General features: G+C 49.5%; 2 protein-coding genes across 2 annotated transcripts in view; one reads left to right on the forward strand and one right to left on the reverse strand.

Moving 5' to 3' along the window:
* The first annotated feature begins 2,375 nt into the window (after positions 1 to 2,375).
* On the forward strand, positions 2,376 to 5,248 carry Dnase1 (deoxyribonuclease 1). The gene is made up of 9 exons (XM_050130751.1): positions 2,376 to 2,652; positions 2,858 to 3,005; positions 3,243 to 3,331; positions 3,478 to 3,561; positions 3,930 to 4,045; positions 4,355 to 4,467; positions 4,541 to 4,695; positions 4,880 to 4,976; positions 5,137 to 5,248. The coding sequence occupies exons 2-9, from the start codon at positions 2,859 to 2,861 to the stop codon at positions 5,182 to 5,184; spliced, it is 849 nt and encodes a 282-aa protein (XP_049986708.1). The 5' UTR covers positions 2,376 to 2,652; position 2,858; the 3' UTR covers positions 5,185 to 5,248.
* A 52-nt stretch (positions 5,249 to 5,300) lies between these two features.
* The window catches only part of Trap1 (TNF receptor associated protein 1), a 29,382-nt gene continuing 6,970 nt past the window's right edge, over positions 5,301 to 27,712 (reverse strand). The window contains exons 3-17 of the mRNA XM_050136163.1: positions 27,467 to 27,549; positions 22,781 to 22,858; positions 21,198 to 21,358; positions 17,705 to 17,814; positions 17,215 to 17,288; positions 16,394 to 16,549; positions 15,410 to 15,530; positions 14,699 to 14,768; positions 12,092 to 12,239; positions 9,094 to 9,279; positions 8,674 to 8,812; positions 7,061 to 7,146; positions 6,765 to 6,910; positions 5,675 to 5,747; positions 5,301 to 5,549 (exon numbers count right to left, since the gene is read on the reverse strand). Of these exons, the coding sequence (XP_049992120.1) occupies positions 5,448 to 5,549; positions 5,675 to 5,747; positions 6,765 to 6,910; positions 7,061 to 7,146; positions 8,674 to 8,812; positions 9,094 to 9,279; positions 12,092 to 12,239; positions 14,699 to 14,768; positions 15,410 to 15,530; positions 16,394 to 16,549; positions 17,215 to 17,288; positions 17,705 to 17,814; positions 21,198 to 21,358; positions 22,781 to 22,858; positions 27,467 to 27,549 (1,733 nt within the window). The 3' untranslated portion in view covers positions 5,301 to 5,447. The remainder of the gene's footprint in view (positions 5,550 to 5,674; positions 5,748 to 6,764; positions 6,911 to 7,060; positions 7,147 to 8,673; positions 8,813 to 9,093; positions 9,280 to 12,091; positions 12,240 to 14,698; positions 14,769 to 15,409; positions 15,531 to 16,393; positions 16,550 to 17,214; positions 17,289 to 17,704; positions 17,815 to 21,197; positions 21,359 to 22,780; positions 22,859 to 27,466; positions 27,550 to 27,712) is intronic.

The following is a 27,712-nucleotide window of genomic DNA, read 5'->3' on the forward strand; positions in this document are numbered from 1 at the left end:
AGACAGATACAGATGAGAGAGCACCACACACCCTGTTTATCTGGTGGACTTCCTTCCTTTTTGTCCTTCTAGTCCCAGGGACAAAGATATCCCACCTGGCCCATGGACCAGAAAACAACTATTATTGTGTATGCTGGGTCTTGAGGCCACTTGAGACTCACTACACAGCTGTGGCTGACATAGAAAACAGGAAAGGCAAGTGAGACTGTGTAACATCCCAGAGGCTTCTTTCCTTCTAAGAGGGGCAAATTCATTTGATTAGTGTTGTGTCCACTGACCCTCAAACCATAGTGCAGGCAGAGATGCCCTTATTCCAAATGAATGGCCCTGACTCAGCCCAGGTGGTCCCAAGCTGAGCTGCTTAGGGAGCCGTATTGTGGGGGCCATGACATTTAATTGGTGCCCAGGATCCAACTGCTGCCTAAGGCCTATGCTAACTTTTTCATTGGCTGGAAGGACGGTAGGGTACCCGGGAGCTCCCAGGAGCAGGGAGCGGGTGACAGGCTAGCCACTACCTTCAGCCACCTACCAGCTGCTGAGAACCAGTGGGATGGGACCCTATACTGAAAGCCACGTGTGCCAGATCTTACTGGCCCAGGCCACCTTTCTGTGCACATTGGCTGCCCCAGGTGTGCACCATTCCTGCCATTAGTCTCTCAGATGTGTGAACGAGGTAGAAACAGGAGTTGTGTTGCCTCGCTGGGTGTGTGGGAACGGGGTGTCGGTCCACTTGAGTCTGTTCCAGCTTCAGGTCGAGAAATGAAGCTCGGCCAGGCACACTTTTGAAGACGTGAGTGGGGCTGGATCATGGTTTGCTCCTCGGCACTTCATAACTAGCACACGCATGCCTGCAGCCTCAGTACAGAGCCCAGAAAGTGCAAGCTGGAGGCAGGAGGATCAGAAGATGAAGACCGTCCTGGGCTACAAACACATCCTGAGGTATGTGAGACCCCGTTTCAACAAAAGAATGGTGGTGGGGTTTCTGGCAGCGGAAGAGGCAGGTGGGTGACCCTACCTTTGAGACTGTCCACGTGAGACACGGAGATGTGCACCAGTGCCACGCCGGCTTCCTGGAGGTGTCTTGACTTTTGTACTCTTATTAATTCCTTCTAGTCCTGCACGCCAGGTGCCTGGCCAGCTGGCAGATCTGCCGTACGTTGCTGACCTTAGCCTTTCTGGCTCCTGCCCTCTAGGCCGCCCTGCTCTGGAATTCACCCAACCTCCTGTAGCTGCTCACTCCTGTATCTTATTTCCACGTCTCCCCGAGGATGCAAGGTCTTCTTTCCTAAGGAGGGTTCCGTCCCTGTAACATGGCAGTGCTGCCCTTGGAGAGCCAACCCCTCCTGCACAGAGCTTCTGATGGAGGGGTAAATGATGGCACCCAGAAAAAGGTTCACATTCTAACACTTGGCAAAAGAGAACTTTGGGAGCCGGGAAGATGGCTCACTTGGCAAAGTGTGTACCCACCCAGAAGCATGAGGATCCAAGTCAGATCCACAGCGTTCACGTAACATCAGTATGGCACGGGTTTGCTGGCCAGCCGCTCTAGCTAACGTGGTGCTAGTGAGACACCCTGTTTCATAAGATAGGATGGGGAGCAACAGAGGAGGATATCCTCTATCAGTCTCTGGCCTCCATATGTGCACGTAGGCTCACAGTTGGGGGGAGGGCAGAGATGTGATCAGGGCGGTGAGATGGGACAGTATCCTGACTTATCTGAAGGTGAGGGGCTTGAGTAACAGCAACCTTCCCCTAGAGTTGGGCGCACATGACCGCCAGGTGCTAGCTATAGTTTTCATGGATCGGGGTATTTTGTTCCAGAAGCCCCAGAACAGGAAGACAAAGATGTAAGACCCAGCCCTGAGTTATGTTGTCTTGTGATGTAGGCACTTGGGGTTCCTCAGAGCTTGTTCCCCGAGGAAGAATTCCCACCCAGAGCCTTTAGCAGCTTACCAGCTTGGGAGGTAAGGGGTCATCCTAAGCCACAGAGCAGAGCAGCTGTCCTGTCCATGTACAACACATCTGGAAATTAGCCTCTGGCTATAAGGTGACTTTAAGGTGTCCCAGACACAAGTAGATAAGCCAGCATACTTACTGCCCATCCCTGGTGGTGAAGACCGGATGGACAAAGGACACTATCAGACATTTTATAACCACGCACAAACATTATCAGACACTGTTTGTACAGCAGCAAGGAGGCTCTATGTCTGTTGAAGTTAGTGCGTGTTGTTGGCCTGCTCCGGGCCCCAGTGGGATGGCCACATAGGCAGCCCCATTGTTCTGTGCTCTTGGGTGAAGGGCACACATGTGCCCTGGGGAGGTCATAACTGCCTGAGCCTTTAAAACTGGCAGGGCAGGGCAGGGCAGGCTGGCATTGCCTGAGCAGCGACCTGGAGAGGTAGCCGCTCTGCAATTGCACGCTGCTTTTACTTTAAAAGTAAAAGGAGAAATTAGTATCAGAATATTGCAGGTTTTTGTCAGAATTTCTACAGGCATCTCTGTACCAGGCTTGGTCATCGGTGGAGCAAGCTCCCTCGTTCATCAGCCAGTCCTAGAGTGGACTCAGGGACTCACCCCAGCAGCAGAGCAGATCTGTTCTGGCTAGACCAGTCACTTCAGAGTGCACTGTACCCATCCAAGCCAGGCTTCCAGGTGAGTGAATGAGGAACCCAGGGTCTCTCCTGTGGTACAGGTGCGGAGGGGGGGGGGGAGGAGTGATGGGGGTAGGCCTGATGGCTCCCAGCTGGGGGGGGGGCAAAGGGGAGAGGACTGATGGCTCCCCGCTGGAGCCAGCACAGCTTTACAAAAGGGTGACAAGGACACTGCTTCTTTGTCCTGACCACCTACAATCTCACAGGATGAGATGCGCAGGGCTGATGGGGGTGTTGTTCACCCTGCTCAGCCTGTTGCAGCTGGCTGTGACTCTAAACATCGCAGCTTTCAACATCCGGTCTTTTGGAAACACTAAGATGTCCAATGCTACTATCTCTGGCTACATTGTGGAAGTAAGTTCAGGGTGGGCCATGCCCGAGAGCAGACAGACCCCCAGGGGAGGTGGTAGCTTTGCTAAGGGCCACAGAAGCCAGTGAAGCTCAGGCCTTACCAGTCCCCGGGTTGTCAGCCCAGATCACTATCTGTAGACGGCGCATATCTGACAAGAGTGCAAGCTACAGCCCTGGGCTGCTGGTGGCAGGACTGTCCACCTAGCCTGCCTTGCTAAGCTGTTGTGACCCTACCCCCAGATCGTGCGTCGCTATGACATCATCCTTATCCAAGAGGTCAGAGACACCCACCTGGTGGCTGTTGGGAAGCTTCTGGATGTGCTCAATCGGTGGGTGACAGTGCCGGGGTCCTGGAGCACAACCACTTCTCGGGAAACAGCCTCACTCCCCTTGTGCTCCATGGATGGAACCTTGCTACCGGATTCCAGGAGGTTCCCTCTGTGGCCCCAAAGGACCTTTGGTTTCCTTTATCCAGGGACGTGCCTGACACCTATCGCTATGTGGTCAGTGAGCCGCTGGGCCGCAACAGCTACAAGGAACAGTACCTTTTCTTGTACAGGTAAAGACCTATGCTGTCAGCTCCCGAGAATACAAGCATGAAATGTAGATAGAACCCCAAAATCTGTACTGCGGAGATTGAGGGTGGTCTAGAAAGCCCAGGGCATCCCCTTTAACTTGGGAGGCCCTTACAGAGTAGGGTAGCAATGTATATTACAGGACAAGAGCACAGGACCACGGGATAAGGTTAAGGCCGGGTGGGCATCTACTCTGGCGCCTCTTACAGCTTGTAACAGGACAAGAAAGACTTGGGTTAGCCGTGTGTTATGGTGAGTATACACCTACCTCTCCTGTTCCCAGGACAGGTTTCTAGAAGGCTGGAGAGTGGCTCTCACCCCTGAACTTACCTTCTGTCTCGTCTTTCCTTAGGCCTGACCAGGTGTCTGTTCTGGACAGCTATTACTATGATGATGGCTGTGAGTCTTGTGGAACTGACACTTTCAGCCGAGAGCCAACCATTGTCAAGTTCCATTCCCCGTTCACCAGTGAGTGTTGCTGTGATCCACTTTCAGCCCTGCCCAGGCCAAGGGAAGTCACACTGGCAGCTCTCATGCAGACATCTAGAAGCCTATGGCAGGGCTGCCCCACTGCCCGCCACTCCTTCCACTCCCTCCCGTGGGAGTGCCCTCAGGTCCCAGTGCTCTTAATTTACATTTAACTACAAGGATATTGCCTACCCTCTGGAGGCTGTCACACAATCTATCGCTGCTCCAGAGCTAAGCCAGGCCTTGCTGAGGGCTCCAGCTACAGTCTAGGCTGGTCTCTGGATCCATGTCTATCTACTGTCTCCTCAGCGGTCAGAGAGTTTGCGATTGTGCCCTTGCACGCAGCCCCCGCAGATGCTGTGACTGAGATTGATGCCCTCTATGATGTTTACCTGAATATCCAACAAAAATGGGACCTAAAGGTGAGCCCATCCTAGGGACAGTGGTTCTACTGGCCCTGACTGTCCCTGGACTAACAGTCATGTTTCCTGGTAGGACGTCATGTTCATGGGCGATTTCAATGCTGGCTGCAGCTACGTAAGCTCCTCCCAATGGTCTTCCATCCGCCTTCGGACAAGCTCTCTCTTCCAGTGGCTGATCCCTGACAGTGCGGACACCACGGTCACATCCACAGAGTGTGCCTATGACAGGTAAGCAGCCAGCACGTGCTCGTCCAGACTCAGAATCAGTGAATCTGACAGTTCCTGCCAGTGCAGGGCCTTCTCTTAATGCTCCTGGGGGGACCAAGTTTGGACCCCAGGGCCAGGAAACCATTACCTAAGAGTCTATGTGGGACAAGAGGGTGAAGGAACCTTCTCCCCTGATGTCCTACAGGATCGTGGTTGCTGGATCTCAGCTCCAGAGCGCTGTTGTTCCCAGCTCAGTTGCTCCCTTTGACTTCCAAGCAGCCTACAAACTTACCCAGAAGCTGGTATGTGTCCCTCCTTCATGTGGTTTGCGTTAGCCCGAGGCCAAACAAGAGCTGGCTTTGGTGATTCCCGACATTGCTACTGTTTCCCACACGAGGTGTGGGCGGAGGGGGTTAGGTCATGCTCTGGCCTCATGCCCTCCCTGCCTCCCCACCTCTGCAGGCTGAAGCCATCAGTGACCATTACCCGGTGGAGGTGACACTCAAGTAAACCTGATGCCATCAGGCCGTGCAGTAGGTGCTTCTGATGGGGAGACTGCACCTGTCCAGCAGACATGAGCAGTACTCCAACTCTCTCTGTCTCAGAGCAGACAGAAGCCTACCATGTGGACTGCTATACTGTTTAATTGAGGTAAATAAAGCCAAACTTGAGCAATTGGTGGCATCATCCGTGTATCAAGTCCTCCCTCCCCAGGCAGCTCCATCTGTCACTGAGAAGGCCTGGGTTGCACACTAGACCCGGTCTCTGGGCTGTCAGTGTTTCTCCAGGGCCTTGACCAGAAGGTCGTTCAAGCGGCCTACCATGGGCCGGGGGTCATCGACGAGTCCTGCGGCTATCATGGCGTTCTCATAGATCTGAAATGTAGGGATGGGAGATAAAAATCAGGATGGGGGTTCAAGTTCAGTCTGACCTACATGTGACCCCTGGGAAGAGAGCAGCTTCCTACCCCAGGCAGACAAAGAGAAAAGGTCCTCCTCACCTGATCCACCAGCAGCTGGGCCAGCTCCGGCTCACGCTCTCTCAGCTGACTGAGCTTCTTTATTAGTGTGTGCCTGCATCATGGAAACCAAGAGGGAAACCAGCTCAAACTGAGCATCTCTAACTAGAGCTGCTGCCCTTATGTTATCATTATTAGAACACTAAAAACTACAATGTATCTGTCTAGCACAAAAAAATACCAGGATTCTAGAAAACACCCAGATAACAATCACCATAAGAGTGTGAGTTATCACCAGACAGAGGTGGTGCAGCCTTTAATCCCAACACTCGGGAGGCAGAGGCACAGGCCATCAAGGCCAGTCTGGTTTACAGAGTGAGTTCCAGGACAGTTGGGGCTACATAGAGAAACTCTGTCTTCAAAAACCAAAAGAATCAAACAAACTCTCAATTAACCCAAAGTCTAAACTAGAGAGCTTTTTAGAAAGAGGTGATTCTGCAGAAAATTTATAAATTACATTAAAACTAAGATCATACCACCATCAAAAGATACCTTAAGATAATAGCCATTAGAAACTAAAGCCAGGCATAGTGGTGTACACCTATAATGCCAGCACTCGGGAGGCAGAAGGGCTCTGTGAGTTAGAGGCCAGCCTAGTCTACATAGCAAGTTCCAGTCTGGCAAGGCTCCATGGTGAGACCATCTCAAACAAACTACAAAGGAACACTGAAGAGGAAAAGCAGCAGGAGAGAAGTCTGGGAAGACAGGTTCTATGGCAGGCCAAAAATGTAAGGTGCTCACCCCATCACAGACCTGGGAACTCTGAAGACTGTACAGCCTAGAGAAGCATGTGCTCATAGCTACCCTGCTCCCAACAGCTCCAAAGTAGAAGTCACACAAATCTGTCCACCCAGTGAATGTCCTCTGTCACACACATCAGGACCCGCCCCATAAAGTTAAAAAATGGCAACTTCCAAAAGTGGTTTCAGGGTACAAAGATGGGAAAAGACCAGCAATGTTCTGTCTAAACGTCCAGTAAGACCTTTTTAACTTCTGCTTAGCTCCAAGGGCTTTCTCTCAGAAGTACATCCATACCACACGATCTGTGGTGGGAGTTGGAGCCTGGGCATACCTGGGGTTTATCTCCAGCGTAGGCTGTAGCAGTTGAGCGCGTTCCTCCTGGGTCTTGGCCAGCTGCTGCATGCGCAGGAAGTGCCGAGCAGCCCCCATCTCCAGCACCGTCACCATGGCAGGGTGGGTGTCCAGGCGGAAAGTCACCTGCAAGCAAGGCTCAGGATGAGGAAGAACCCAATAGCGAAGGGCCTGGTGGAGTTTCCATCCTGGCTCAGTATCCTCCTGTGTACCCTCGCAGCTATAGCCGGGCTCTGAGAAGACACTAAGTTCCACGGTACTGCAGGGAGGCTTTACCTTCACGGTGGTGACACGGGACCCCAGTGCGTTCCTCATCCAGGCCATTAGCTCCTCTGTTTCCTTCTCGGACAGGCGCTCAGCAGCTGCACGAGAGAAGAGAGTGAGCCTAGGGACGGATGACCAGGGTCTCGCTCTGTGGGCTCCACTCAGCACACTCCTGAGCCAAGTCTAGCCACACTGCCTCCCCAGGAACTAGGACAGAGGCTCTGGGAAAGGCCTTTCACCGACACAGAGAGACCTGGAAAACACCGGTGCGTCCCTGTCCTTTGTCTGAGCCCAACCATGGTGACACACACCTGTAATCCAGTACTCAGAGCAGTGAGGGAGGAGGATCATGGCAAACCTGGGCTACAAAATGAACTCCCATCTTAAAAAAAGGGTGGGGGGAGCTGGGTGGTGGTGGTGCATGCCTTTAATCTTAGCCTTAGTGATATGAGCCCACAAGACTACACAGTAAAAGCTGATGGACCACTAGACAGACTTACAGGACTGTACACTCCACATAAGGGAGCTAATTTGCAGGGCTTCAGGAACACTGGTCTCTTGAATTGCCACTGTCAATTCTGTAGAAATCTTGTGAAATCATGACGTTTCTCCCTTCCATAATATCCCAGCAGTGTATAAATCATTCCTTAAATCTGACTTCTCCTGTACTGGCAACTGGATGACTTCCACCACGGGGCACAGGTGTAAAAGCATTCACTCAGCCAAACCCAAACCCTTTGTTCTAACAGTCAAATCTACATAAGCTAGTTCCCCACAATTATTATTATTATTATTATTATAATTTTTTTTTCGATACAGGGTTTCTCTGTGCAGCTTTGGAGCCTGTCCTAGAACTAGCTCTTGTAGACCAGGCTGGTCTAGAACTCACGGAGATTCACCTTCCTCTGTCTCCCGAGTGCTGGGATTAAGGGCATGCGCCACCACTGCCTGGCCTCCACAATTATTCTTATTGACAGGACTCATTGACAAGAAAGGAGCCCCAAGTAGGAGGCACTGAACAGAGAGACAGTATGTCTGCTCTCTGAGACATAGATGCCTCCTTTACTTATTTGGTGATTCTGTGAAGACGTGCTTGTTACCTGGAAGCCAGGTGGGATGGGTAGAGCAGTCACAGAACAGCAAGGGGAACATGGAGAGCCTCGGAGAGGGCGCAGGAAGAATAAATGGGACATGATAAAAGACTTGTGTGAGCTAATTTATGTTATTTACCCTCAGATAGCTTTAGCCAGTTTTTGCCTGCTATAGTGATCCTTCTGGATCCTGAGAGGTTTAGTGGGATTAACCCCAACATAAACCCCCAATAACTTGGGAGGCAGAGGCAGGCAGATCTCTGTGAGTTCAAGGCCAGCCTGGTCTACAGAGCGAGATCCAAGTCAGGCTCCAAAGCTACAGAGAAACCCTGTCTCAGGAAAAAAACAAGGGGGCGGTGGGGGTGGTAGCAAAGCAATGCCTGGGCCCTGGATGTTTCCCAAGCAGCCTCCTACATAGGCTGGTGAACCAGCATGCGAGTGAAAGAGAAAGCTCTATGTTCATGGGCAGGTCAAGTGACAGTCTTCTGCCCAACATTCACATGGGACCATACCCCAGAGAGAGATGGGAGTCACCTGGAGATGTGTCCTCAAACTTTTCTTCCTTGTAGTGGTCAACGACAATGTCTGTCTCCACAGAGATCAGTTTCTTCTTGTCAAACTCTCGCAGGTGCAGCAGAGTGAGTTCATCAAACTGCTCGTAGCAGAAGAGCACCTGTGGGCAGCCAAGCCTGTCAACCCACAGTACAGAGGGGACACCATGGACACGGGGCTCACCAGAAGCTTCTGAAAGAGGCTCTGGCTGTCTTAGTGACAGATACACACATTATTCATCTACCCAACAACAGCCACATCCCAGACGGGCACTGCCTACAGGCCCTCAAACACATTCAGTCATTTTCTCCCACGCAGAGTTGGGAGTTCAAGCCCTTTCCTCAGAGCTCAGACCCTCTAAGATACCAATGTTGGCCCGGCAAAGGGCCGGAGCCCACCCACCTCAGTGTGTTTCTGCTTCATGGCCTCGTAGTATGGTGAATGCTCAGCCAGGTGCCGGTTAGGGGCACAGAGGTAATAGATGTTACGGGTGCCAGCCTGCATTCGGCTGGCATAGTCTGATAAACTGGTCAGCTGTCCAGCAGGCAGGGCTGAAGACTCGTACCGTAGCAGCTTTGCGATGTCCTCCTGCAGATATGTGGGTAAATCACTACTTACCCCAGGGCCAAGATCTGAGCATCATCCCCAACTCTTGGTGAAGCCTAAAGTTTTCTGGCTCCCTGGCCTGTTCCCCAGACACAATGGTGAACTTGCGGTTTCAGACAGGCCCAGGAGTCCCGCTGAAGACATAGAGGACCTAGGTGGCTTAGGGCCTCCAGAAGAGCTGGGTGAACTGTTTCAGGGTATCTTGAAACAGTAGTGCAGACACTACTCTGGTGTATCTTCTTTCTCTCCAGTGACAACTGGACACAGACAAAAGTTCCACATTTCCCAGTCTTCTCAGACCCAGGAGTGTTCATGGTACCTGTTCTTGAGTATATAGCAGAGAGAAGGGCCTTTAAGGAACAGGACAGTGATGTGACCTGTGCAGCCCACACGGGCTGTGCAGAAAAGAACAGCAGCAAGGCAGGTCCTGGAGCTACCAGCTTGGAAGCTATCTTATCTAAACCACCGCCACCTCTGACCATCCCAGCACAAAAGCCTGGGGAAAGGATATGAAGAACAATTTGGGCAGATCCAAATGAACATGCTATATTCTGTGCCTTGGACACAAAGGAGACCGAAGCAGACAGAGACAAAGGTTTTCAGATCTACCAAGGCAAGGCACATCTGGTTCTTACTGTACACAAATACACCTAGTGAAAATGTGTACTGAGCATCTGAAAAAGGCCCTGGACCAACAAATGCTATTACATGCTGTTAGCTAAAGGTTCTCAGATCAGGAGCTGGAGAAGGCCAGTGGTTACAGGAGCTCGCTGCACAGTCTTCAGGAGGGCTGGAATTTAGACCCCAGCGCTCACACAATTGGGTGTCTCACACACCTGTAACCCCAGCTCCAAGGTGGGGCTTTCTGGCTTCCAACCAAGCTGAGAAAATCTAAGTTCTGAGTTTAGGGACATAGAATGCCATAGAAAGGTAAAGATGGGAGTGACAGAGGGCCACCGACACTCTCTGGCCTTCATGGCTGTACTTGCACACATATGTGCACACACACAGATGCATACATAAATGAATAAATCTTGAAAACTGAGATGGATGAGAGTGATGGATCACACACTGGATCATAGACCATACGTGCTCCCAGGGGCTCATGAGCTGGGTGCCCTAAGCAGCAGTTCACCGCTGAGGCCGAGAGCTGACTGGGTCACAAGGGCTCTGGCATACCGATGAGTTCTAATAGGAAGTGGTGGGAGGAACTTAGGACCGGGGTCTAGTTGGTAGAATCATTGGGGGGGGAGGGTTTCCTTTAAAGGTGCGTTTGTCCACAGCCCCTTCCTGTCACCACATGCTCCTAATGCCTCATCAAAGCTCCCAAATATCAAAGGTCACTCAGTGAAAATAAACCTTTCCTTCTTCAAGCTGATGGTCTCTTTGCCACAGCGACGGACAAGGAAGGAATGGCGATGGTGAGTGAACCAGCACTGCTTGACATGCTGACAGTCGGGGGGGCTCAGAGAAAAGCCACATGCCACACCCAGGAGCTACATGCGGCCTTTAGGGCAGTGACATTGATGGATTCTACAGCAGGCAAGTGATACTTCAATAAGAAATGTCCCAAGCCGTTTAGGAACAAATGGACCAAATTAGCTAAATTCCTGGTCCCGGTAGTGGTGGTATGAAAGACTTTACCAAGAGTACAGTGACTACTTGCTAGGTTTTTTGTCAACTTGACAGAAGTTACAGTCTTTGGAAAGGACTTCCAACTGAGAAAAAGCCTCCATAAGAGTGGCCTATAGCCAAGTCTGTGGGGGCACTTTCTTCACTAATGATTGATGTGAGAGGGCCCAGGCCACTGTGGGGTGCCAACCCTGGGCAAGTGGTCCTGGCAGGTCGAGCCAGGTGTTGATGACACATGCCTTAAATCCAAGCACTTGGGAAGCAGAGGCAGGATCTCTATGAGTTTGAGGTCAGTCTGATCTACAGAGTGAGTTCCAGGACAGCCAGGGCCACACAGAGAAACCCTGCTTTAAAAATAAAAGAAAAAGAAATGTAACTAAGGCAATAATTGTACCCCATTCTCACCCCTGATTTTCTGTAGTCTCCTTGAACCCACAACACCCCTCTTCCTTCCAGCTGCTGGAGCCAGGGTGTCAAGAGACAAGAGGCTAGGCTTTACAGCTAAGAGCATAATGCCTGTGGCACAAGGGTACTGATCCTGACAGTCACCTTGACTGGAATGAGACAGGCATAGGTAAAGTGCACCTCTGGGAGAGTCTGGGAGGGCGCGTCCAACCTCTTAACCTAGCGTCAAAGGATTTCAGCAGCTCTGCACAGATCTCAGCTCTCCTTCCTTTAGTTTCCCTTTACTAAAAAAAGCCCTAGGAAAATCAATAGCTAGGGCTGTTACACAGAGAAACCCTGTCTTGACCAACCAAAAACAAACAAACAAACAAAGCCCTCAACTTGAAAACTTGAAGGAGCCACAATTAACTGAAGGGAATCACTTGTTCTGAGTGTGAATGGCACCATCCCACAGATTGGGGGCCCAGGTAAAAATAAGAGGAAAAAAAGAGATAGTCAGAAAACACAGGAATTCTCTGTCTGGACTCCAGCCACATCCTCCCTTCCGCACCCAAGGGAAACAGAGAAATCTGCCCTTGAATTGCCTTTATCAGGTATCCGGCCAGTCACTTGAGTTTGACTAAATAGTTAAGGACACAGGCTACGTCTATCAGGAGCCCCAGGAGCCCCAGGAGCCCAATGTTTCAACTGCTGGCCCCTGGCAGCAGAGGGCAAGCGCCCACCTGCCTTGTCTGACAGCGAGGACCAGAAGTCCTACCTTGACGTCTTGCTCTGCAGTAGTCACAATGCCCTCCCTCATGAACAAGCCGTAATCTTCAAAGAACTTGGCATATTTTTCAGAATCTTTTTTACTCTGGTCAAGGAAGAACTTGATCAATCTCTGCTGTAGAACATTCCGGAGTTTCCTACAGAACAGAAGTTACTGACTGTGAACAGGGTTTTCTGTGTATTACCAGGGCCGTAGGGGCATGAGAAAGGCACAACCCACCAGAGCCCCAAGGAACAGGCAGAGCAGCACACCTGGAGCCATGGAAACCACAGAACCAAAGGACCCTGCGCTGTCCCCAAAGGAGAAGCTCATTGTACCATGCAGGAAGATGGCAGGACAAACTTCAAGAGGACAACCAGCAGTGGACATCTTGAGGCGTCTACCCTGGGCACCAGCAGATAAGAGGGTGACTTCCACTATAGACTATGTCTATTTAACTATGAACAGACTCAGGGTTTGCTGAAGCCACCTATCTCTATCTATGCTAGAGGCAGGAAGAGATGTCTGAGTTAGAACAGAGCTGCGGTGGTGCATGCCTTTTATCCCAGCATTCAGGAGGCAGAGGCAGGAGGATCTGAGTGAGTTCAAAGCCAGCCTGGGCTATAAAATGAATCCCAGGACAGCCAGAACTGTAACACAGAGCTGTAACACCCTGTCTCAAAAAATCAAAACCAAAACCAATCCAACACCTCCATCCCCAAAATAAAAAAAACAAATCTAGGCAAAGGCCAACAGTTACAGCACAAATGCACAGCATGTACGCACATGAAGGCTACACTTAGACTGCAGAGGTCCTCATATTTAGGTAAGTACTGTCTGCATTACACACTTATAACCTGAAATGTACTGAGTAGATCACACACACACACTGTAACTTGGCAAAGTTACAACATGATTCTTTAATGGACATTTTTACTGTATTATCACATAAAGGCCGAAAGCAGTTTTATTAATGGTGTCAGGGTCAAGTGCACAGGAGTGGGCTTTAGTAAAGGACGGTCACTGTCTTAGTTAGGTTCTCTGATGCTGTGATCAAAACAGAGCCATGACCCACAGTGTCTGGTGTGCCTGGGCCAGCACAAAGGCAGTTCCAAACCAGAATAATGTAAGACAGGAATAGATCATTCCCTGACTAAACAGGTAAACAGTCTATAGTCCAGACAAGTGGCAAATATTTTTAAATACTATTGAATACCATAGAAAGGGTTGCCTAACATGTAGGAATCCTTCAGTTCAATCCTAACACCAATTGAAAGGATCCTAAGTAAGTGAAGTATTGAAAATTTGCTGAAGATCACATCTACATTCTTCTATAGGAAAGTGCCCCAAGTTTGGGGAAGCAGCTCAGTGGAGGGAGAATCCTTGTCTGGCAATAGCCTTGAGGAGAAACCATAGCAATAATAGAGCAAAGCCAATTGCTGCTACTGAAGTTTTCCTGGGTAGAAAGATGTCTCTGTAGGTTGGCAACACCCCGACCAACACCCGAGGAGAATGGCATCAAGACGACTCCATCTCGGAGGGTCCAGAGCAGACATGTTTTTAGCCGACTTCCCGACTCGGGAAGATTCTGAGTCCTTTAACATTCTAGCTAAGGTGGCCACTTCTGTACAGGGTGAGCTCAGTCCGACTACCCAGCAGGAGGCGCTGGCTGCACACCGCACCTAACACAGCTGCACAGCTGCTCCGTCGGACTGAGGACACTGACGCACAGCCACCCACCTCCAGGATTCTGAGAGCTGTCTCCACACAAGCAGCAGGTCTGACTTCCTAGTTTCAGAAGAGCTTCCCAGACCCAATTCAGCTCTGTGCTTGTTCTATGGTCACCCCTGCCAACTCTGAGACACAGTGTCTAGAATCTCTCCAACTGTGGCCATACCTGGGTGGGTTTGGGGCAGGGGACAATAATGGGCCACAGCCGGGACCAGTAACTCTTCAAAAATAGCCCACAGCCCTCTTCATTAGTGGAGAGCAAGGCAGCAGTGCATTCCTCACCCCTTAGGAGCTCCTGAATATCGGGAGCTTGGGCCTACACCTGTACCACCAGCAATGGGAAAGCACCACCATGGGGCCCGCAGCTGCCCTGCACTGTTGGCATGCATTCTGCACTCTGGGGTTAGCAGCATCAGAGTGGGCAGAGAAAAGGATCAAATTCTTTCTTTATTTCATTGTACATTTCATATTTAATGGGAAAAGTCACTTGTGTTCCACCCTAAGAGCCTGGATAAATAATATATACATACTATGCAGTTGTTGCAAGTGCTTTGCAAAACATTCCTTGGAGCGCCTGTAACCAAAGCGGACAAAGCTAAGACGCTGGTTAATACAGCCCAGCCTGGCCCTGGCTTAGCTCCACTACTTCTAGGCTCAACCTTGGCAGTTACCCAGCCAATCCTAAATTCTTCCTGACCAGGATGATTTGTTCAACAGTAGACCTCAGAGGTCAGGACACTCAAGAAGGTCATGGGGGGATCCTGCTCTCAGGCCTCTCTCTGCCCTCTGCTCTCGGCTCCTGGAAGCTACACCCAGGGCAGAGGGCAGAACCAAGTAAAGAACAGTCCTCACGAGAATGCCATGCCAGTCACCGGCTAGGCTTACCGGATGAGCGCGCTCTCCTGCAGGAGCTCTCGGCTGAGGTTCAAGGGGATGTCCTCACTGTCCACCACACCTGAGGAGACAGGGAACATTAGAACCCCTGTACAAATGGGACCTCAACCACTACCTGAGGTCTCACATTCTGAACTGGCCTCCCCTTATGTGTGCCATGGGTGGTAAGAGCGGGAGGAACGGTAAGGGAGCATCGCTCCTCAGTCCTGCCCATAGGTGGTGGGCAGGACAAGTCCCAGGGTAAAACCGTCTCAGGGCAGGAATGGCCTGTGCTGGGGTGGTGCCTTTGGGGCACACAGCAAACACATCCGGGCATTCAGTTTCAGAGTACTAACTAAGCTAGTGTGTAATCTCAGAACTTGGGAGACAGGCCTGGGCTACATATAAGACTGTCCTAAAAGACACAAAGTTTCTAACTGTATCATGGACAGGGTTGGCCTTTGTGCTGTAAATGTGAATGCTCAACTCTGTACTGTAGTATAATCTCAGGTCAAGCATAACTCAGGCATAAATCTGAAATTCAAACCAAATGTCTAAACATGAAAGAACTCTGCTGACTTGATCAGCCAGGACAATTCAGCTGTTCCCCAGAGGTGCGAGAGACAGCAGATGCAGACGCAGCGAGAAGCATGAGGACAGAGGACCACGACTTAGGAACACTCGGTCACCGTCCACACAGAGCTTGGCTGGCAGCAACAGTACCTCGAACAAAGCGTAGCCATTTGGGCAGGATATCTGTAGCCTTGGTCTGGATGAGGACCTTGCGGCTATAAAGTGCCACGCTGGAGCCCAGTTCCCTGCTCACGTCAAACATGGATGGTTTCTGGAAGAAAGGAAGAATATGACCAGGTGCTAACAGCAGAATCGTCAGGTAAAGGAAGGTAGGATCAAGGACAGCATGGCCGAGAGCCAAGCCCTCCCTGGGCCACACAGACGAGTCCCTCATGTGTCAGCTCTGCTAGAAGCCGTGAATGCTCTGGAGGGATGGGCACCAAGCAAGGACACCAAACAAGTCTTATATGTCCACAAACAGTCACATGTTACCAGGAGTCAGAACCAGCAAACCACAGCCTCCACGCCAAAGTCAGTATGAGTTTCCCCACCACCATGGCAAGATGGGGCCTGGCCATGGTTTTTACATTTTTGAAATGGTTGTGGGAAAACAGGACTATCTCCTGACACAAGAAGACATGCAGTGGGAATTTGGGCATTAGAGTTCCCATGGCTTGCAGCTTCACTGGCCGCCCTCCTAGAGCTCCCCACTCTATCTCAGCACTGGCTGCAGCTGCAGTGCAGGCTGATCTAGGAAGCCCCAGTGAGCTAAGACTCAGTATTTCGGCTAATCCATGGATATCAACGGTCTTGCTTAAAAACCTCACTCACAGTTAAGGAGGGCCCAGTCCTTTTCCAGACAGCAAAATAAACAGAATGCTGCCAGGGTCCACTGAGGGAGGAAAGGGGAGTGGAACTCACCTAGGCTTCTGCACTGTGGACTTGGCAGAGCTGCTGTTGTAAAGCAGCGGGGTAGAGGGGAAGTGGAGCAGCAGTAGCCTGCAGAAGCCTCAACCCCTGCACCACAATGGCAAATACATGCAGTTCTATATGCAGCGTTTCTGAGGGAACCCCCTGGGTGTTTTGAGTTAGTTCTGGACCCAGGGCTATGCTGGGAACAGTCAAACATCTCACCGTCTCTGGCACATAGAAGATGCTACTGATGTTGAGTGGTGCGTCCGTCTTATAGTGCAAAGTGAAACGGGGTTTGTCATAAGCCTGAGCAATGTAACGGTAGAATTCCTCATGCTGCAGCTCACTGACGTCCTTTGGGTCCATCATCCAGATGGCCTGAAGATTGATATCAAAGGGGAGGTGTCATGTCCAAAACATGCTTCTCAATAATTGCAGGGGCCTGGGATGAGACCCATACACAGGCCACAGGAATCAGGAAACCCCCATGCTGGTGCAGGCTTAGGTAACATAAGGAATAAGATACAAGAGGCTCTGGAGCAAGGGTACCTCCCCGTGACAACAGGCTGGGAAGAACTAAGACAGCAGGGGACCAGACATGAGGATGTTCAGCAGAGACAAGAGGTAAGTCAATACATGTGATCTACTCAGTCACAAACTCCACTGATATATAACGCCCAAACTAAGCAAATCCAGATAGAAAAAGTTGATTGTGGCTGTAAGGTCTGGGGATGAGAACTGGTAGTGGGGACAGGCCTGCTTTCCAGGATGCTAGAAGCGTTCTAAAACCAGCTGTGAAGATGGAACTGGCTGTATAACACAACTGCCACTCAATAAACTGGAGGAGCACTTGGTGACATGTGACTTATACCTCAAGGAAAACTGTCTGTACCCCTAGCTCTCATCTCTCCTGTGAATCTAATATAATCAGGAACCCCCTGATTATATTATATAATATAATGTCCCTTATACTCATCTCGCTCAACATCCCCGAGGAGGGTTTCTGCAGCTGCCTGAGCCTCACAGGCAGCCCAGGGTCTCACCTGCAAGGTGTTAATCCGCCTTCCATTAAGGTACAAGGGGAAGCTGACAAAGTTACTGTACTTTGTCACCACATCTGCAGGAGAAAGACACACAGTGAGGACCAAAAGGCTCCAGGGAGGTCACATCCACCATGGGAACAGGAGGCCATCTGGTGGCAAAGGATCATCTGCTCAGCGCCCTCAAGAGCTCTTGGTGAGTCCAACAGTGGCTGGAAGTCCTCATCTCTCCTCAGCTCTCAGAAGGCCCTGAAGGCTTTGCCCAGAAAGTGAGAGTCATAGATCTCAGGGCATGACAGACTTCCAACCCCAGCAGGAAATGACAGAGGGCTACGTAGCCCTGCCATCAAGATTCCTGAAACAGGGCTGGTGAGGACTCGTTTTCCACAGATGTGGCAGCTGAGTAGGGAGCTGAGTCCTCTCCTGACCCATCCATGCTGTGCCCAGGCCCCTAACCCAGGCATGTCTGCCTTGCAGGCCTGGCTGTCCTTACCTTGCACCCGCGACTCGTTAGCGAAATCTTTGCAGTCCGACTTGAGGTGGATGATTATTTTGGTCCCAGGTCTGACTCCTGAAGCTTCGGCAATTTCAAACACGCCAGAACTAAAACACAGAGAAGAGCAAGATCAGCTCCACGGCCAGCTGCGGGTCACATCCTGTGTGCAGACCCAATCACTCCCTAATATTCAAAAGTGGAACACATACTAGATTGTGGAAGAAAAGCAAAGACTGCCCCATTCTGCCCTTGTTTTCCTTTAAACAGAATCTTGCTAAGTTGCCCAAGCTAGACTCAAACTCACAACCCTCCTGCCATACTGGGATTACAGCTCTGCACCACCCTATCTAGCTCTCTAGCTTCTGACTCTGGCAAAATCCCTATGTCAGTGAACAGACATTAGGGTCAAGGAAAGCTGCGAACTGGTACAGGGTATGAGTACTGGGACTCCTCAGTCACGCGGTCATCCTTTATGACAACCTCCTTGGCACGGGACTGAAAAGTGGGCCTAGCTTAGCTCCACATCAGCACAGCATGCTGGGGAAGGGGCTGACTCCATGTGACTTACAACTAGTAATGGCAAGGGGACCGCCAAGGTGAGTAGAAACAACTTCAGAAATGCAAGAGGAGGTAATATCCTCTGCTCTGCCCCCGACCGCTCCCTGCCAACACTGTGTAGTGCCCACTGTGAACCGCTCTCAGGGAATTGCTGAAATAGACTAAAGAAGGGTGTATGCAGCCAGCTTCCTGATCCGGAGCGTGCAGATGCATTTAAAAGTATCTAACTCAGGGCAGCCCGTTTTAGAGACCCTGCAGGGAGCTCCTACTCCACTTCTAAAACCTTGCTAGTCTGCCCTTAAAAATACAAACAGGGCTTGAGAGATGGCTCGGAGGTTAAGAGCACTGGCTGCTCTTTCAGAGGCCATGAGTTATATTCCCAGTAACCACATGATGGCTCACAACCATCTGTAATGAGATCTGGTGCCATCTCCTGGTGTGCAGGCAGAACACCACACATAACAAATATTAAAAAAAAAAAAAAACCCAACCAAACAAATGTGCAAACAACAAAAACCTATGTGACCCAGGAAGAGAAATGCAAAATGTCTTCTGCTTTCTCTCCTTTGTGTTAGCTTTGAATCTTCAGTGTGTGCTCATTGTAGAATACACACAGGTCAGGGAATTAGCAAGAGCCACAGGCAGGGTGGATTTCAAGAGGGGAGACAGAACAGTGCCATAAAGGGTTAAATGGGAAGAGGGATGGAAGGATACAGTAGAGGAGGGAATACAGAAAGGAATAACTAATGCTAGGACATTTCAAAAAAGTCCTGTGGAAATCTACTACTACTCATGCTTCCTAAAACATATTTGCATTGTATACACATGCAAAAAGAATTAAAATGGATTTACCCTATATTGAGGCACCCATGCCCCTTAATTCACAGGATAACAAAATGCCCAGTGCCAGGAACAGATTACCTCTTCTGGAGTTGTTAGCTAGTGAGGAGCCACAGACTCCCCATCCAACATTACAGGTTACTGTCAATGCTCTTGGTTACCCTTCAACGTTTACATTAAGACCTTACTGCTGAAGACACCATACAATGAGTCATAGACCATGAGAAATAAAGCTGGTACTCAGTTGGAAGCTTCATCCCTATTGGCTGGCTTTCACAGAGCTGGAAAGTGCTGTGTATACTACCAAGGAAAAAAGTTCACTCTTAATCAGCTGTGAATCCTGCAAGCTGCAACAATGACTATACTGGCAAGATATGCCCACTGGCACAATAGTGTCATGAATGTCATGAGGGTAACCAACTACTGTCTGATCAGACTTGAGGCCTGTTCCACAAATGAAGCCCTTACCTGGCACAATGAGAAGGAAGAACCTGTGGCCAGGCAGGTCAGAGGCCCTAGGGGAGAAGCAGGTACTACTACTCTGCTAAATGGACACAGTGTTAAACTGACTTCTAATAACCTATAGCTTTACCCACAGATAGAGCTTCTGCCAATCCTTACCACAAAAGTTTTTGTCCATAATATGTGGTGGTTTCAATAAGACTGGCTCCCACAGGCTCATGTTTGAATACGTGGTCCCCAGTTGGTGGAACTGTTTGGAAAAGATTAGCAAGTGTGGCTTTGTTGGAGGGGTATCATTGGGGCAGGCTTGGAGGCTTCAAAAGACTTGCACCAAACCAGCATGCCCTCTCTGCCTCCTGCTTGTGGAGCATGATGTGAGCTCAGCTATTCCTGCCACCATGCCTCTCCTCCACTATCATGGACTTTAACTCTCTCAAGCCATCAGCCCAAGTACAAGTTTTCTTTAATATACTGCCTTGGTTGTGGTGTTTGTCACAGCGATAGAACACAGGAGAGCCCTTCCTGCTGAGGCTCAGGGGTCACTGTGACGAGGGATGGAAAGACTGGAGAGCCAGTTACACATATGAATTCACAGTAGATGAGACAACATGCACAAGACTGACCAAAGCTTGAGCCAGACAAAATACCAGCATGGGGCAGGTAGGTGGGCACTGGCTAAAGAGCTCTTTGCAACTGAGAGCTGCTCAGAAGGGAAAACCACTTCTAAGGTCATTTCACAGGTAGACCACTATGAAGGCATCTAAGAATATATAGGAGCATCACAAGTTGAATTGGATGCACTTAAAAAAAAAAATGGGAACACAAAGTTGGGCCGGGGGGGGGGGGGGAGGGGGGGGGGGGGGGGGGGGGGGGGGGGGGGGGGGGGGGGGGGACACGACGACGACGGCAGGGTAGGTCTGGGAGGTGTGGGTGACTATGACCAAAACACATTGTAGGAAATTCTCAAAGACTCAGAAATCAAGATGGGAAAAATAGAAGCAAGCTTCGTTTGGTTGAGGTTCCACTCTCTTCAAAAGTAGTCTGAATTTGTTTCAATTTATCACCTTGTCAGATATCACCCCAAAATGTATATGGAAGAAAACTATCTGAGAGCACACTGCCCTTGCCAGACAGAAGAGGGTGACAAGGTCAGTCCTGTCTTGGGAAAGGCCACATACAGGCTACTCGCCCCCCCCCCCCCCCACGAGCTGGGTAGGTGACTGTGTCAAGATTAGAAAGCAGGCCAGGTGGTGGTGGTGGTGGTGGTGGTGGTGGTGGTGGTGGTGGTGGTGCACGCCTTTAATCCCAGCAGAGGCAGGTGAATCCCTGTGAGTTCAAGGCCAGCCTGGTTTTTATAAGAGTGAGTTCCAGGACAGCTACAGCTACACAGGAAAACCTGCCTCAAAAAACAAGGAAGGAAGGAAGGACTGTGGTGGGTTCAAGGACAACCTTAGCTACCTAAGGCACTCCAGGATAACTTGTGCTAAATAAATACAAAGATCCTGTCTCAGCACCGAGTCAGCTTTGCAAACACCCAGGGAATCTCTAGTTTGCATGCCAGATGACATCAGACTGAGTGCCATGAGGGAAAGGGACATTGCCTATGTGAGGTGGGCCCCTTCTTACTTACCCATCTGAAAGCCACTGGTAACCTGGGCTGTCTGGGGCCGCAGAGCGGGAATAGACCTCAACTTTGTCAGCTACCATGAAGGCTGAATAGAAACCCACTCCAAACTGGCCAATGATCTTGCTGCTGGTCTCTGCCTGGTTCTGTAGTGCTTCAAGGAAGGCCTGTGGTGGCAAAGACTGCTCAGAGAAGCTGATCCCGTCTGTGCTGTGCCCAGCATGGTCCTCTAGCATATGCCAAAAGTGAAGTTAGCAAGCACACTGATACCTTCTCTACCTCCCTACATTCTCATAAAAGACCAGGTCAACAAAAACTGGAACAAGCTGCCCAAAGCCACCAGCCGGCCCAGACAGGGACAGTACTGAACCCTATTTACTGCTTGTTGCCAACAACTTCAGGTCACATCAGACGAGGAAAGAGGAAACTTGACCTTGTGGGTCAGCAGGTCGCGGAGCTGCTACAGTTGTCTTGTGTGTCATGTCTCCTGGGCTCTATACCTTGTGAGAAATAGTACAAACCTGGTTCCACTGTCCCTTAGTGCCCTGAGATATAGTTCCAGGACCAGGGTAGGTGACAAGATCCAGGGATGCTAAGCATCTTCTCTACAAGGGTTTCTATAAAACCTACACTCTCTGTCCCATACTGAAGACTATCACTGCTTACAGCAACCAGTATAAATAGCCAGAGCGTATTGTTTAAAGAATTAGTGTGTCCAGGACAGGCACACATTTAAAAATCCTTTCACTTTGGGGTCCCATAGACATAGAGGATGAACACACGCTTCTGCGCTACACTCCAGGACTTGACTGGCTATTCTCACATTGTCATCGTCCACTGCTCTGGCCTAAGCTGGCTGCCTAGAATATCTGCAAAGATCTGTTCTACGCATACACGCAACACGGCAGCTCCCAGCACATCTGGCTAGTGCAATCAATGAGTCGACTCTACATCTCATTTTGTTTTAATTCATCTAAAACCAGCATGTGCAGCTCACGGCTTGTCTCTGAGACAGTGCAAACTACCTTATACAGAAACTCACAAGCACCTTCATAGGTAGAAGTCACAGTACAGAAAAGTACTAAAGCAGAAATTGTCGTGAGACTTAGTTTCTTATTAATGGTGCCATTTATGCAGCAGAAACATACAGAAAACCACGCAGGATGCAGAGGGCCATGTAGCCCTTTGGCCTCTGCTGAGCACCCCAGGACAGAGACATCTCGCCTTCTCAGCACAGCTTCCATCACACTGGGAATAAAATGTCCTTAGAACCACAGCACGGCAGGCAGGGTGGCCCAAGGTCATTCTTAAAAGCAATGCTGCTTGGGAGAAATGGCTACCTCTGCTGACTGTCTGGGTCAGGTCTTGTAGCTCAGGGGGTGACTGAGGGCTAACTCGAAGACAAGTCAGGAAATGGAACAGCTCCTCCTGGACTTGGACAGGCAGGCTTTAGAGTGTCCACTCAATGTGCTGCAGCTCTGAGGAGTGTGACTTCAGCCTCCGCTCTACATGACACCACTAACTCAACTTCTCTATGGTCCCACAGTGCCCGCCCTGGGTGGAGGGACAATGCTCTAGGCTATACCTACCTTTGACCCTGATCTGGCGATTGTGCCCAGGTTGGACACCAGCTCCTCCTGTGTCATCCCAATGCCAGTGTCCTGAAAAGAGAGATACCGTTACACAGAGTCCCTGTGTAGCTAGGCCAAAGCACAGGTACAGAACCAGGAATACTGATAGTCTCTGTGACACTGGCTAGGCAGGGCTGACGACATACTACAAGCTCATCACAAAGTCCAGTACTAGCTGGGTGTTGGTGGAGCACACCTTTAATCCAAGCATTTGGGAGGCAGAGGCAGGAGGATTTCTGTGAGTTTGAGACCAGTCTGGTCTACAGAGTCAGTGCCAGGATAGGATCTAATGCTACACAAAGAAACCCTGTCTCTAAAAACAACAACAAAACAAAACAAAACAAAAGTCCAGTCCTGTCAGTTCACAGTATCACAGGGTCAGAGGTCTTGTCACAGGAAACACCCCAGGCCCAGGGTGCAGCAGTAGTTTAGTCATTTTTGGAGGGCCTGGGTTTCATCCTCAGTTCCACGAAATAAACAAAACCAATGCTGGGAAGAAGCAAGTCTGGAGGAACACCCTGGCCACACCCAGGCCAGGCACGAGTCCATCCTCCAGTGGCTCCTCTGACCCAGCTGATTACAGCTGTGGGGTCCTCTGGGGGCAGTTTAATCCTCCAGTAGGAAGGAAATCCTGCAGCTCCCTGGCCCGTGCATTCCTGGATAGCTGCAACTCTCACGTGGGCCACAGGTCTTTCTCTCCTGCAGCAGGCCTCCGCTAAACTCTGTTCCTCAAGGGATAATTTAGTATGTGGGCATTTGGAGGTGAGCAGGTCACAAGAACTCTCTTACACACCAGATCAGTGCCCATAAAAACAATACTAATAAAAGTAAAAGGCCCGTGAGTCAGGTGTGATGATGAACTTGCAAGGATGAGGCAGAAGGATTGATGCATATCTGAGGCCAGCCTGGGCTACATGGTGAGCCCCAACCAGCTGGGGCTACAGAAGTTACAGAATGCTTGTCTGGCAAGCTCAAGGTCAGGTTCCATCTCTGGGACCACATAGACATAAACCAAGCTCGCACTCCAAAGAGGCCAGAGGAGCCTACCAGCATGGTGTCTTGGGTTACTGCTGCCCAATGATGAACACTCTGACCAAAAGGAACTTGGAGAGAAACGGGTTTACTTCACTCCCAGTTCCATAGCACAGTTCATCATCAAAAGCCGTGAGGGCAGGACGTGATGCAGGGGCCATGGAGGAGCTGCTATCATGGCTGGCTCTGCCTCCTTTTTTTTTTTTTTAAACAGACTCCAGGACAACCTGCCTGGGGTGGCCCTACCCAAAGTGGGCTGGGTCTTGCCCCTCGATTAAGAAAATGTCCTACTGCTGGATCTTATGGAGGTATTCTCTCAATTGAGGTTCCCCTCTTCCAGATGACTCTAGCCTGTGTCAAGTTGACATAAAGCTAGCTAGGACACAGAATGTGCTAGTGCCGGGGTCATGGGCTACGCAGTGTCTAGACCGTGATGGTGCTCTCTACTGTTCATAAATTATCAGAAGATTGCATTCTGAGCAGAGAGACTCAGGCCACTGCATCTGTGAAAGCTAAGGTCTTGGCCATCACAGGCTCTCTTCCTTCAAAGTCCCACCACGCCCTGCTTGAGCTCCTCACTTTTCCACTACAAAACAACTTTTGTTTTCCTCAAAACATCATCCTCATTGCTGCCCACCACACGACAGAAGAGTTCTCTAGACATCGGTGCTTCCTCAACTGAGAAAAGCACAGCCAGCCGCAGAAACTGCTTCCCCTGGGATGTCTTTCCAGGGTAGTGTGAAGGGAGTCCCCTGAGGGCTCAGGCAATGAAGTCAACAAAGATAGGAGCAAGACAAGAACTTCGACATGGGGCACAGGCGGCTGGATGGAGGAGAGGGGCTAGAAACAGTGTAAATACGGTTCTCATACAAAATTCTCAAAAACCAAGTAAGTAAAAATTAACAAACAAGCCAACAAAACCACGTTTGCCAATCAAGCTGTAACAAGAGGCTGTGCCAGCAATGTGCAGCACAATACTGCTGGATAGAACCTCACTGCTGTCATTCTGCAAATTCATGCCTGTTGCATGGGCCAGGACCCAACAAAACAGGCAAAAAACAACAACAAAAAACAACAACAAGAAAAAAAAACCCTGCTAGCTAATTCTCTCCAAGAGTCTAAGATATAATTTGAATCTTTTATTGTGGAACATAAAAAATAATAACTAAAGAATGATTTTAAAATGATTTATATATAACTATGCCAACAAAATTATATAAAACTTGATTTCTAGTTGGTCATTAAATACAATTTACATTGCAATATTTACCTTAGTATGCCAGGATTTTAAAAACTGCTTTTGTTTGGCTTTGTTTTATTCTGAGACAGGGTCTCACTATGTAGCCCAGGTTGGCCTTGCGTTTGTGGCTCTCCCTAGTCTCCCCAGGGCTATATTATATATATACTATTATAGGGGTATGCAATCTCACCCAGACACACTGGAACTTTCGACAGATTCTTTAAAGAAAAATTTCATGTTAGGCTGATATAAAGGAGCAAATGTATCTAAGACTTCGTGCTTTTCACTTGCTGTTTCTTTCTTCCCAGACTGACCCGCCACAGTCCAATGAAAATCTCAAGTCCTATAGAACATGACAAACCGACTCTAAAATTTATACAAATACACGGAACCTGGGATATCTTTAAAAAGAACTAGTTGGAAAAAATAGATTGCTTCATTTTGAGACTTTATATATGTTATAAAGTTGTCCTAGCAAAACCAGAGTGTTCTGGGATGCTGACAGGCCCGGAGTCTGTGAAGGCATTTCTGACCATGGTTCCAGGATAATGCAATGGGGTAGAATGCAGTGCAGAATTGATAACCCTGGACCAGGGCAAACTTCAGTCCTCATCACATCATAATGTAAGTTCACTTGCAAGTATCACAGACGTTAATGGAAGAGCTAAGAAAAAAAAACTTCTCGTCTCATCATCTGAATGCATGTTGGTGCACACATGCACGTCTATAAGAAGGGTGCACTCTAAACATCAGGGGAACGAGCACTTTTCAGACAGGAATGTCGCATAAACACCTACTGTGGCAAAACCAGAGCCTACGGTGTCACCTCGCACGCTGCTAGCATTGTTGTAAACATGTTCAAGGCAAGCTTGCCAAGAGAATGACTGTGCATACCGAACATATTAAGTTCTCTGAGAGCTTACACAGCTTCGTGACAGGGGTAAAGGAAAATGGCCAGGAAAAAAAGGAAGCCAAAGAGAAAGGCACCTAGGCTGAATTGAACTGCTGGCCTACTGCACCCAGAGAAGTAAAGACTATCAGGAAGAGCCTGAGCTGCCAGGGCCTGTTGAGATCCTACCTAACCTCTCTCACCCCCTTTGTTGTTTAAAAGTCAGTGGCCCTGAGTATTTGAGGCCCTGATGGACATTCCTAGTCAGGCTTAAAGTGCAAAAAAAAAACAAACAAACAAAAAAAACAAATGAAAGCCTTAGACTGTGTGTGTGTGTGTGTGTGTGTGTGTGTGTGTGTGTGTGTGTGTATAGTTCCAGGCTGGGCAGTGGTGAAGCACACCTTTAATCCCAGCACTCAGGAGGCAGAGGTGGTTGGATCTCTGTGAGTTCGAGGCCAGTATGGTCTACATAGTGAATTCCAGGACAGCTAAGGCTACACTGAGAAACCCTGTCTCAAAAACCAACCAAACAAACAGACAAAAATTCCAGGTCAGGCCAGCAAGATAGCTACATAGGTAAAGGCACTTTGTGCCAAGCCTGATGACCTTGACCTGAGTGTGATCCCAGGACCCACAAGGAAAGGATCCACTGACCACTACACGAGTGCTATCGAGCATGCACAAAACAAATAAATAAATGTAAGAAAAACATTAAGTGCACGGTCACCCTCAGCTATATATGTGAGGCCCTGTCTTGGAAAAAGAACTGAAGTTCTGCAGCAGCTCTCTGACCTGTGCCACACAGGTGCGGGCCACGTGCAGTGGAAGAGGACGGTCAAAGCAAAAACAGACCAAAGTGGGCGCCCATGCCCAGTATCTGGGAGACTTAAAAATTATCAGCAAGCTTTAATTAACTCCCAAAGTTAATCTTGTCTGAAGAATCATCTGAATAAACTAGGAAACAACACTGAAAGAACTCCTCCCACTAGAGATCCAGATGGGCCCGTCACAGCTCATTCCTGGGTCTTCCGACAGCAAGTATGAGTAGTGATATTTCAATTGTATTTTAATAAGCAAAGCATGCCTGAAGATCAGAGAGTAAAACAGCCACACTGGCCAGCCTTACAGACCAGACAGTGGTGATACACACACACCTTTAATCCCAGCAACCACACTAACTGCCATAGAAACCAGATGGTAGTGGTCCACACCTTTAATCCCAGCACTAGAGAGGAATATAAGACAGGAGGAGACAGCTCTCAGTCTCAGTCTCATTCTGAGATTCCTGGAGGCAGGATCGCCATTTTGGTCTGAGGTAGAGGTAAGAGCCAGTGGCTGGCTGTTTGTTTTTCTGGCCTTCAGGCTAAACTCCAGGTTCTGTCTCTGGGTTTTATCATTCACGCTACAAGCATAGGCCTTGGGTTCGGCGCTTTCCTAGGACGGCACGGCAGCAGCTCTAGCTTGGAGAGCGCACACATCTTACCTCTTTTTCCGAGTACAGGGAACGGGCCACAATGTCCAAAAGTTTCTTTGTCTCTGCCTGGAACTCATGTTTAGAGACAGAACCTGGTAATGATCATAGATACAATCAATAAAATTGCATTTTCATTTTTGTGGAAGAACACGCTACTATGTAGCTTTTGAAAGGATGTTTAAGGTGCCAAGCAATGACTAAGAGAAGTGGACATGTAACACTCTCTCAGAATAAAGAACACAGAGCAACTCTGTG

Source organism: Alexandromys fortis, unplaced genomic scaffold (assembly GCF_014885135.2).
Source record: "Alexandromys fortis isolate MF-2015 unplaced genomic scaffold, M_Fortis_MF-2015_v1.1 scaffold_29, whole genome shotgun sequence".
NCBI classification, from domain to species: domain Eukaryota; kingdom Metazoa; phylum Chordata; class Mammalia; order Rodentia; family Cricetidae; genus Alexandromys; species Alexandromys fortis.